General features: G+C 47.4%; 1 protein-coding gene across 7 annotated transcripts in view; it reads left to right on the top strand.

Annotated features, from left to right (window-relative positions):
• The window catches only part of Mprip (myosin phosphatase Rho interacting protein), a 121,972-nt gene that overhangs the window by 85,854 nt on the left and 23,958 nt on the right, over window positions 1-12,160 (top strand). For 6 of the 7 annotated variants that reach the window (XM_051167794.1, XM_051167796.1, XM_051167797.1 and 3 more), the window contains exons 9-13: window positions 705-812; window positions 2,461-2,517; window positions 3,523-3,591; window positions 7,071-7,160; window positions 9,512-9,621. In XM_051167794.1, the coding sequence (XP_051023751.1) occupies window positions 705-812; window positions 2,461-2,517; window positions 3,523-3,591; window positions 7,071-7,160; window positions 9,512-9,621 (434 nt within the window). The remainder of the gene's footprint in view (window positions 1-704; window positions 813-2,460; window positions 2,518-3,522; window positions 3,592-7,070; window positions 7,161-9,511; window positions 9,622-12,160) is intronic. The other variant, XM_051167798.1, reaches the window with a different exon arrangement.

Consider the following 12,160-nt stretch of genomic DNA (forward strand, 5'->3'; position numbering starts at 1 on the left):
CCAGTGTGGGGCTGAGTGGGGCCTTTGGCAGCATGGCTGGGCTCTGGGGAATGAACACATTGCCATATATACACCTCTGAGTCCCATGCATATCAGGGACATATTTCTCTGGGCCTCCACTCTTCTCCTCCTCTTAGCCTCTTGAGCACCAGTCTGTCTTCCACATCCCCCTCCTGCAGCATCAGCCTCCTATGCCACAGGGTGCTTCTGTGAGTTTCAGATCCCAGTTGTAACTAGCACAGTTTCTTCCCACTGAGGCCACCCAGGAAGAAAGCCAAATATGAACCTTCTTTCCTCTCTTGTTTTTGGAGTGGCACGCTGTACCCTCGTCCTCTGCTTGGCTCACAAGGTCCGACAGACCTCAGCAGTCCTCCTCTTCCTCCCAGACTCCTCCAGCCTCTTGCCCACCTGTCTCTTCTGTGGCCTGCTGTACCCAAGCCCTTCTTTGCAGTTTCTTTGTTGCTCAAGAGGTGCCTGCTGTCTTCCTTCTGTAACCTGAGAAGCTGCAGAATTGGGTGGGGCCAGGACAGTGATGACCAGGCCTCTAAAGAAAAGGCTGCTCCACTGGCCAAGCATGCCAGGGCATGGGTCATCCCAGACAGACCACTGCCCCATTCAAGGAGGAGTGAACTACCCAACTCGTTGCCCTGTGCCTGCCCAAGCTGCCCTGAGCTGTACTGATGGGTGGCTGCTCTCTGCCACAGGATTTTGCCAACGAAGCCCCCACAGCTCCTCTCTCAGATGCTTGTCCCCTGTCTCCACACCGAAGAGCCAAGTCATTGGACAGGAGGTCCACAGAATCCTCCATGACGGTGAGCCCAGGCCATGTGCCAAGTTCTCTGGAGATCTGTGCCACTACCACTGCTGCTTCTGGCCACTCTGGGCCACTATCCATTTATGTCTATCTGTCCACACCAGCCCTCCCTCTGTACCACCCTCATGCCTGTGAGTGCCCCACCTACTGCTCTGCAGCCTATCGGAAATTGACCATTCTTCTCCCTCCTGGGCCCAGCAGGACTCAGGGCTGTGTGGCACCAAGTAGCACGTGGAGGTCTCTGTGTGCAGGAGGCTGCCAAGCCATCACAGGTGTAAAGCCCAACTTGACCTCTGCTGTCCTGCCTTTGGTGTTTATTTTTGTGGCACTTTGGAACAGGAGCCATGTTGTATTGACAGTTTTGTCCTGTTTAAGAGCGTGTACAGGAATGAAGCTGCAGACAATATTCGGCCTGGTTTCTCAACACAGTCTACAGCCTCCCAGGAGACATGGCACACTCAGCAGCTCTCATCCCCTAGGCAGCAGCAGTCTCTCTATCAGCTCAGCTGGCAGCCACCAAAGGCCCAGAGAGAAAAGACCCACAGGGACCAACCTCCACCATTCCCTGAGGCAGGCGCCAGAGCAGTGATGACCACAGCAGAAAGTTTAAGACTGCCCTAGAGCAGCAGCTCAGCAGGGGAGCCAGAAAGGAGTCCCTTTGTCCAGGGCCCTGGGCTGGGGCACCCACTTCTGTTGGTACGTCCAACAGTTCTTGCAGAAGGAAGTCTTGTGAAGCATGGGGTACAGCAAGGCTCCACAGAGGGAAGCCTCGTCTTACCGCGCTCTGTCGGGGCAAGGCAGGAGTCTACTGTGGACTCCACAACGGAGCAGGACCTCCCAGGATGCCTGTCCTAGCTGGTGTCACTTCTCTGGATCACTCCCCGTCCTTGCAGTAGTAAGAGACATCAAAACCAGTTTCTGCTCAGGACAGCTGTGGAAGATCTGAGAGTGCTGGGGCCACAGGAGGGGTGGCTGGGGTCTTCCAAGCCTGGCCTTCAGGTGTACTTTAACAGATGAGAACTTTGACCCCAACAGAATGCAGACTACTCCTCGGTAGAGCCAGCACCCCACTCAGTGCTGGTAGTCCTTGATCTACCTTCCTGAATAAGAAATAAGACTGAACTTCCTGCTGGTGTAAGAGCAACCTGAAAGTTGGACAAGGTTGTTCCTACTGCTTTCTCCTCCCCAGACACAGTCTCAGGCTTCTGACCTACAGTCCTTCCGCAGCCTCAGCAGGAACCTTTGGATTCCCCTTTCAGCTGTCACTGCAGGTGTCCCCATGTACATACAGTACATGAAGACTCTCCATTTGGGCCCATGCTGTGTCCCAAGGCAGGATGAGCACAAGTCCTGAGTAAGCCGGAATAGAGGCCTCAGAGTAGCCAGGCAGCCTGTGCTCCTGTGCCCAGGTTAAGTAAGGCAATGTTGTCTCACCTTGCCCCTCAACTTCTTCCTCAGGGGCACATGCCTCTGGGCAGCAATGCTGGGGCAAGAGAGTGGTCAGGCTTATGTGGTAGGTGGTGAAAACTTTTTCTGGTGCTGCTTCATCTAGTTAAAAACAATCCTTTTGGACACATTTTGTCCATCGCTGGGGAACCCACCATGGTTTCCCTTGAGCTGTTCTTTTTTCTTTCTTTCTTTCTCAGCCTGACCTGCTGAATTTCAAGAAAGGCTGGCTAACCAAGCAGTATGAGGATGGCCAGGTGAGTGTGTGTAAGGCTGAGGCCTGGGGGCCTGGGGAGCAGGTGCAAGTCCCAGCTTGTCTAACCCCAGGTGAGTGTGTGTAAGGCTGAGGCCTGGATACCTGGGGAGCAAGTGCAAGTCCCAGCTTGTCTTACCCCAGGTGGGTCTGTGAAGCCTGATTCATGCCCTTAGCCTACAGAATCCTACAGTCCTAGCTCCTGGCTGATTGCTCCAGAAAGTTCTCTTAAAGGCCTAGGTTTCCCCAGAGGCAAAACAGCCAGCCTATGGCTATAGGGCTGGCTTGTGTTTCCATACAAGGCAGCCACGTAGGCAGATCTATAAGGCTGCAAAATCCTTGTTTCGTACCAGGTCAGCTTCAGGGGCACCATTAGCCTCTTAGAATTGTAAATATTATCAAGTCCAAACAGGAAGAGGCATTTGTAAGCCTTACCTTGACCTGGAGCTTGTTTAGGCCCTCACCTTAGAAGCCTATAAAAAAGCCCACTCTGCTATCCTAGCTCCTTATTGCCTTGGGAAACTGGGCCAAAGCATCCCCTCTTTCTCCCTCCACCACATTAAATGCCCTGGCCTTACCTTCCTCAGAGTGAAGATTGGGACTTCAGCAGGGTAGTTTGTGCCTGCTGGCTTAGTGCTGCCCACACATCTGGTGTATCAGCCAGGTGGTTGTGCCTCTCAACACCCTTTTCACAGCCACCATTCTGTGGGATGGCCCCAGCCAAACTGTCTCTATCTCTGAAGTTAGAATGGAGGCCTGCAGAACACCAGTCATCAACCACACAGTGGGACTCAGAGCTGGCCAGGTCCACTGTTCTCCACTGCCTCATTGCTGGAGCGCACCTTAATAGGGCCTCCCTGAGGCTATGAGCACAGGGCTGCCTGAGCAGTCAGCTGTTTGTTGCCCACTTTGCCTGTGCTCTCCAGAGTGCTTAGGGTCAGCTGGGGTCAGGGAGGGGCACCAAGTATGTTTTCCAGGGTAGTTGGATGTTTATCTTTCTCTCCCTTAGTGGAAGAAACACTGGTTTGTCCTGGCCGATCAGAGCCTGAGATACTACAGGGATTCCGTGGCTGAGGAGGTGAGAAAACTATAAGGCATGAAATGGCACCTAAAAGTCCGAGGCTGAAATCTTATCTGTGGAAAGGTGGCCTACTGCCTTGGGTGTCGGTCTCAGTCTAATGGGACAGTGCACGCAGGATCAACTCTTTCCCACCTCAAACATGGTCCTCCTTTAAGGCCTAGAGTTAGGTATCTTGGTGCAGTGGGTTTTGATAACTTTGTTTTCTATGTTCTTTTAAGAACAATAAAGTTATTTTTTAAAAATAAAAATAAATAAATAAAAGAACAATAAAGTTGGGCTGGCAAGATGGCAAAGCTGTTAAGAGCAACTGGCTTTGTGGGGGATCTGGGTTCAGTTTCTAACACCTAAATAGTAGCTTACTACCATCTGTAACTCCGGTTCTGGGAGATGTGATGTTCTCCTCTGGTCTCCACAGGCCTCAGGCACACATGCATACACACAGGCAAAATACTCAAACAAAATAAGTCTAAGAAATAAGACAACAGTGAAGTACATAGTACTCTGGGTGCACTCGGTCTAGTTTTGTTTTGTCTTTGGTTTTCAGTGAAAAGACTGTGGTAAATTGAGTTGCCAGACAGAATAACACATCTTGCTCTGCCTTGTGGTAGAGGAGTTTACATTTAAAAATCTTTTTTGTATGTTTGGGCATGGTGGGAAGTACATATGCCATGGGATACTTGTGGATGTCATAGTACAATTTGTGGGAGTCAGTCCTCTGCTACCATGTTGGCCCTGGGGACTGACTTGGCAGCAGGCACCTTTACCTGATGAGTCATTTCCCCACCACCCCTAGAAGACCAACCAAAAGGGGCTCTTTCCTTCACCTACCAAAAGTCTTTTGAACAACCTGTCATGTCTATGTCCTGGTCTTTTTCCTGCTAACTCCATCTGGGGTCCTTCAGAATCACCCACCCATCTTCAAGAATCTCACATTTGCCATTCCATGCTTGTATAATAAAAGGGGGCAGGGACTCTTGAGCAGAGGTGGAGCTAGTACTCAAAACATTTTTGTGTATGCTACAACATGGGTATAGAGGACAACTTGAAGGAGTTCTCTCCTTCCACTTAGTAGGTTCCAGGGATTGAACTCAGGTCATCAGGCTTGGTCACAAGCACCTTTACCTGTTGAAGTATCTCACTGGCCTCTAGAGAAATATTTAGTGAAATGTGTTAGGAAAGTCAAAATAGCTAAAAGAATTGTGTGGACTTAACAATGATAGCACAAAAGCAGAAGTAGATAAAACTTCCAGTGCCTTGGTAACAGGCCAAAGTCAGATTGTTCCAATAGTCATTGGCCTTTAGTGCTCTACAGTTAATGATGTTTAAAAAGAACAGAATAGGTTCTTGGTTTGGTTGGTTGGTTGGTTGGTTTTCGAGACAGGGTCTCTCTGTGTAGCCTTTGGCTATCCTGGACTCACTTTGTAGACCAGGCTGGCCTTGAACTCAGAGATCCACCTGCCTCTCTCTGCCTCCCGAGTGCTGGAATTAAAGGTGTGTGCCACCATGCCCAGCTGTTTCTTGGTATTTTTAAGTTGCAGCCTTTGAATACCATTCTCTTTAGTATTCTTTTTAACTTTAATTATTACTACATTTGTGTGTGCTCATGTGCGTGTGTGCATGCATATGATATTCTAAGTGTGTGTACACACATGCCACACCTCTCTTGTGAACATCCAAGGATAATTGTGAAGTTGATTTTTTTCCTACTACCTTTTAAATGTCTTCTGGGGATGGAGCTCAGGTCATCAGGCTTGAAGGAAAAGTACCTTTACTGAGCATCCCTTTTCAGTGTTTTTTTTTTTTTTAATTATTATTATTATTATTATGTATACAGTGCTCTGCCTGCATGTACACCTGCAGGCCAGAAGAACGCATCAGATCACATTATAGATGGTTGTGAGCCACCATGTGGTTGCTGGGAATTGAACTCAGGGCCTCTGGAGGAGCAGTCAGTAGCCTTAACCTCTAAGCCAGCCCCCTTTTCAGTGTTCTTTAAGTGGGAAATGTCTGTCACTCAGCTGTATGCTAAAGTCTTACAGCAGCAAACCCTATATAGCTACTGAGTTACCAACTGAACTTGGTTTTGGGAGTTTGGCAGGCATTTTCATGAAAATGAACCAGGAATCTATTCCTTCAAGGACCATTTGTTGCCAATAATAAATAGAGTTTGAGCTTTCAACAAAGAAAGGAAAAAAAAAAACAGTTTGGACTGAAGAGATGGGTCAATGGTTAGGAGAACTGCTGCCCTTGCAAAGGACCACATGAGGGTTCACAACGCCTGTACCTACAGTTCCAAGGGTCAAATGCAACCCACTAGTGAGCACTACTCACCCATGGTGCACATACACACATCCAGATGATACAACATCTACCTATGTAAACAAATATTTTCGGATAAAAACCTAGTCTAGGCACAGTGACACTTATCTGTAGTCTCTGCTACTCAAGACACTGAAGCAGGAGGATCACATGGCCCTAAGAACTTGAGACCTACTGAGGCAGTATTCAGAAACCCTGTCTCAAGAACAGAAACTAGGAATGCTGGAAGGTTTATATTCATAATCTCAACAGCTTCTCTTAGTCTGAAAGCTCTGCTGATGACATAGGCAGTGATTTAACAAAGAGATTTTACTTCTGTAACATGAATTGTATAGACATTTGAAAGTTCTGCATAGCTTAATATTATCTGTGACCAATTATATGTTACAGAACATGCCTGACAAACGTGATGTTCAAAGGGTAGAAGAACTAGCGGATTCATTGTTAACAGCACAGAAAATTCACTGATAGAACTGAAAATTTCATGTTGCAGTTAAGCTTTGAAACATGACTACTCATCAAGGAAGACCAGCTGGCTCCTTGAAAATTCTTCCTGTTCCATCTGTGTTAGGCTCTTTGTCTTTTTGTGTGTTAGCCAAAATGGTACATGGGAAACTGAGGGCAGAAGTAGAAGAGTCCAGCTTTCTATTGAAAGTTAGGCGTGGGGACCTGCAGAAGTGTACACACTGCCGCTCCATCCAGTGATTGTTAGTCAGGGTTTGATTTTTAAATCATATTTTAATTTGAACATGAAATGGGTTTAGTATGTAATTCAAACTAGCTTTAAACTTGCAGCACTCCTCCATAGCCTCCCAAATGCTCAAACTGTAGATGTGGACCACCACATCCAGCTTTCATTAAAGTTTTCCTTAAGTGAATAAATAATGTTTTAAATAACTATTTTTAATGCAGAAAATAGGTGAACTTCATGTAGAACTCTTAGAGTGTGTCTTAGTTTTTTAATAACAAAACATTTGGAGATCACTGGTGTGGCTAGACACACAGAGAACTGGCAGGGAGTTGGATATGGAAGTTGTAAACTAATTGCTCATGGTCTAGTTCTGTGAAGATACTCAGTGGAAGACATTGCAGAAACATGCTTACTTGGGCATCTTCTCTCCCAGAATCTCCTCATACCTTCTCGTTTTTCTCTGCAGGCAGCTGACCTAGATGGAGAAATTGACTTGTCCACTTGTTTCGATGTCACCGAGTATCCAGTCCAGAGAAACTATGGCTTTCAGATACATGTGAGTCTGAGGATGGATGGCATTGACCAGGAGGGCTCTATTTTAACACATGTGGTCAGCACTCTGTCTTTCCTGTGGCTATTGACCTGTACTTTTGACACATGGGAGAGACAAAAAGATGGGATTCTGCATCTTTCTGCTGAAGGCTTTTGAAAGGCTTTGCTGCAGGAATTGTTCTTTTTCTTTTATTCTTAATGTTTTTTGGAGTATAGGACCATTGGAAGGATGAAAAGTGTAGGGAGCAAAAGATTAAGGACTACCTAGAAGCAAATTAAAGACATTTGCCTTCTTCAGTGAGGCTTCATAATGGTTATACTTAACTGGGTTACTCTGCTTTTATTTGGTATCTGTCTCAAAGCCCAGGCTCATGGTTGGTGTTTGTTCTGATGTGGGAATCTGTTCCTTATATCATCTTGTCACTATAACTACTAAATGGGGTCCTAGGCAGACTACAGTAGCTCTCTAGCCACCCAGAATTCTGGACATGTAAGACATGTCCCAGGAGAAGGACAAAGCCAGACCCAACTTTAGGGTAAACCTTTGTAATCTCTCACCAAAACCTTTGAACTGATAGCAGGTAGAATAGGCTCTAGGGTTTGACTTCTAGCTCAAGGCTAGCATTCTGGTGGGCTCACTGGAGAAAGACCTTTATGGTTTAGGGGCCTAGAACTCAATTTATTGCTGTGTTCAGTTGTTCAGACACATTTAATGGGCATCTCCGGCCCAGCAAACCTGAAGGCCCGTGGATTTGATCTTAAGAGGCGACTGGCACCTATTTCTGATCAACTGACCACAGCTCCACTGCATGTTCTGGGTGTCTGGGAAAGGAGCCATGGCTGTTCCTATAGCCTTGTTCCTTGCTGCCTAACTGCAATGTCCCCATCCACTGAGAAGGCGAGGGACCATTCCTGGAGTCTGAATGCTGAGATGAGCCTCTTTTTTGCAATGATAGTTGGGGCTCTTTCCCATCTTCAGCATGATTAGCAGATGTCTCAAGGCAGGGCTTGCACAGTCTGAGAACACTGCTCTTTCCCCACACTAGCCAAAGCCAATGGTGGGCCTGGTCTTCTCCCCTGAGGGGTTCAGAAGATGGTGCCAATGCAGAAGGTAAGTTGTAGATGACACCTGAGAATAGCAAGTGTATGTCAGGACAAATACTGTCTTGAGGTGTGGAAAGCACTGACTGTTGTGGACACCAGGAATGTGGCTTGGTGAGATATATCTGGCAGAACTTGCATGAGGGAAAGGGGCAGTTAGAAGGGAGACCAGGCAGGTAGTAGTTGTGTGGTGGGCAGGAAAGGAAAGGCTGAGGATGCCAGGGAGGAATTTCGAGTGAGGTAGGACTGGAGAGGTCCTATAACCCATGGTGTGTGGAGGATTCCGTATACTCTGGTCAGAGACTACACAGTGGAGATGGATCCTCGGCAATTCTAGCCAATGGAGGGCTTGAGGCAATGTAGGTCTCTTGAGAGCATGGGCTAGGCAAGCAACCCTAAGACTTAAGAAAGCTCTCCTGCAGGCCTGAGGCCAAAGCATCTGCATCAAAGCGTTGAATGGCTAGCCTAGAATGTGAATGGGGCCCCGTGCTGCTTTTGGCGCCAAGGTTGTATTCCTCAAAGCAGAATGAGCCAGGTGTGTGATGCCCCACCCCACTAAGGAGGAAAAGGTTGGGTCAGCACAATAGCCTGGCTGAACCTGTACCTGCCTCCATGCTGTCTTGGTTTCCGGTTTTTTGGTTTTTGGTTTTTGTTTGGTTTTTTTTTTTTTTTACTAATTTGCTAGCATGCTCCTGACAGTTTGGGATTCCCTTTTCCCATCTACTTGCTGTATCCCCACTATAAACAGCAGTTCCTCCTGACCACTGTCCAGCCAGTGATACCCTGCCCCTCCATCACCTTTCTTCTGCAACTGCCTTCATTCTCATCACCTAGGTGGTGTCAGGAATAGTGTGATACATCTTCAATGTAGGTAGAGACACAGGGCAGCCCCTTTGTCATACTGTGCATTTATGTGGAGGCTGCAGGATGCTTGGCCTGAGCCACCATTCCCTCTGCTCCTAGCCACTTCTGTGTCCTTGTCCCTAGGGCTAGCAGAGCTTCTTGAGGAAAGGGACACATGATTATCTATCTATGTGCAAGCTACTACTGAGTGTGTACTGCATTGTTTAGGGGACACCAGTTCACTACTCCCCTAGAGTGGGACCCTATTAGTCTGCCTATCTCAAAGTCATATACAGCACTCCTAGGAAAGTCACCTAGCCTACCTTTTCCCTGTGGAACTTTCTTTACTGTACTTTAGGTAGCAGTCACTCCCATGGGCTGACCACTGATGGTTAGTATTTTTTTGTGTAGACCAAGGAGGGTGAATTCACCCTGTCAGCCATGACATCAGGCATACGACGGAACTGGATCCAGACCATTATGAAACATGTACTCCCGACATCTGCCCCAGATGTGACCAGGTAAGATGGACACCTTGCTAATTGCCCTAAGGCACCTTGTCATTCCCTGAGGCCTGAGCTTAACTATACACTACAGCATGAAGTCCTTTTCTCTTTCTGGCCCACTGTCAGCTGGCTACATTTGTCCCCTGTGATCCTTTTGTCTTTCTGCCTCTGCTGGCCTTGCTTCTGTTAAGCTGGCCTGGTCAGCCACACAAGTCACCCCTCAAGCCTCTCCTCAGCGTGGCGGTCTTTGTCAACAGGGTTTAGCCTTCAGGCTGGGCTCGGGCTCCGCCGTGCCCCAGCTGGCTGGGAGCAGCCTGAGCTGCCATTGTGGTTTTGCATTTCCTCAGAGTCCTTCTACCTCACTCCTGCGTCTCTCTCTTTTTGTATAATCGGGAGATGCTTCTGTCTCAGACGGTGGGTCCCGAAGCCCACATTTTAAAATATGTTAACATGCTATAATGTATATTTCTCACAACATGCTATGTGCCTCTGCTTTGTGCTCTATAGACTGCAGATCTACCATGTTCATCTTCAGGACAGCAGAGAAATTATGTGTGTGTGCCAGGTCTTACTCTACTTCATTCAGGTTTTCTGGCCTCCACAGGCACTGTATGTGCATGGTGCACAGATGCACATGCAGACAAGACACCCATACACATAAAATAAGATTTAAATTTTCTATTAAAAAGAACTGCTGAGCGCCGGGCGTGGTGGCACACACCTTTAATCCCAGCACTTAGGAGGCAGAGGCAGGCAGATCACTGTGAGTTCGAGGCCAGCCTGGTCTACAAAGTGAGCCTAGGACAACCAAGGCTACACAGAGAGACCCTGTCTTAAAAAAACAAAAAAAAGAAAAAAGAAAAAAAAAGAAAGAAAGAAAGAAAAAGAAAACAAAAGAAGAAGAACTGTTGAGAAATGAGCACCCTCCTCCCTGCTCCTCCCACACCCCCATGGCTCCTCCAATCAAGAGAAGCACCTATAGCAAAGTGAAAAGGTACTTGAGCTGCTCATCGCAGGGTGCATGCAGATGGAAAGTCATGGCTAGAGGAAATCAATGTTGGGGTGTTCAGAGCTAGTTTCAAGAACACTCATACATGTATGTTTATGCTGTGTTCCATGGAAGGCCTAGGCCCAGGGTATGAATGTAGGGACCTGGTATCTCTCTCGCAAATACCATCTTCCTGGCTAGAATCTACAATTGAATGCATCTTCAAACTGATAAGGTATCCCCACACCCATTTTATTTAAATACTTGTATTTGTTAGCCTATGTTGTTCTGTTTGGCTCATGTTGAGGAACATGATTTATTACTACAAGTCCGTCAGAAGATATTAGATCCAAACACAGCAGTATCAGAGCTGCTGGCCTGGTCCTGCTTCTCCTCTCATTTCTGTCATGTTGTCTGTGGTGAAGATGACTCACGGTACTGAAATACTTCTAGGTTGGGGCATCCTCCCCCAGGAACATAACTATTAGGAATCCTGTCCCTGTTCCCAGGTGTCAGTTGCCGCTCCCCACAGGGACCTGAGACCACCAATTTTCTCATCATTCTAAAAGCTCCACTCTAGGTTGTTTTGTTTTTCCCTGGGCAAGGATCTTGCTATATTGCCCAGGCTGGCATCCCACTCTGCTTACCAGATGCTGGGTTATAGACATGAGCCATGTTTCAATTCATTCTTAATGGAGGGCTGTGAGCTGCCATGTGGGTGCTAGGGAACCAAGCCAGATCCTGTGCAAGGGCAGTATGTGCTCTTACCACTGTGCCATCGGTTCAGCCCCTTCCAGCTCATTTTAATTTGCATGTTTGTGTGATCTTAAACTGGACCCTTGGTGATCCTACTGCTTGCTCTAAAGCATTTGGTTTTTATTTAAGTACTTGTATTTCTTAGGGAGGGTTGTCACAGCACACATGTGGTGGTCAGAGGACAACTTTTCTTGTTTTCAGGATTGATTGTGTCTGTACATGTGCCTTGGCTATTGTGCACATGTTGAGGTCCAAAAACCATTGATAGGAGCTGGTTCTCCTTCCACCATGTGGACTTCCAGGGAGAACTCAGTCCTGGGTTGGGCTTGGTGGCAAGTGCACCTACCTACTGAGCCATCTCACTGGCCCAAGCACTTTGTCTCTTACTGTTCGTTTCCAGGTGAGCCAAGGGTAATGAGAATCACGCTGTCTTCTGCTTGATGTCCCTTTGGCAGTTGCCTTTTTGGTCCTAGTATAAATATAAGTGCTCCCTGGCTCCTTCTCCAAAGGTTGTCTTATCATTAGCTCACTTCTAATTCTACAAAGGCTTGGACAAGGCCAGGGCCATCTAGCAATCACTGCGACTTATGCTATCAACTAGCCCACTTAGCGCCTTTCCATGTTGCAATACTGATGTCCTGACCCCTCCCTCCCCTGTCCCCCCCCTCCTGCTGCAGTGGAGGCCTTCTCAGAAATCTTCTTAGGGAAGATTGGCAAGAGGCAGATACTCTTCAAGCTGACCAACTTCTTGATGTGGGTGGCTGTGTCCCTAGTCACCTTCTTCCTCAAAGTGGTGGTTACTATGCTTCC

Source organism: Acomys russatus, chromosome 25 (assembly GCF_903995435.1).
Source record: "Acomys russatus chromosome 25, mAcoRus1.1, whole genome shotgun sequence".
In the NCBI taxonomy this organism is placed as follows: Eukaryota; Metazoa; Chordata; class Mammalia; order Rodentia; family Muridae; genus Acomys; species Acomys russatus.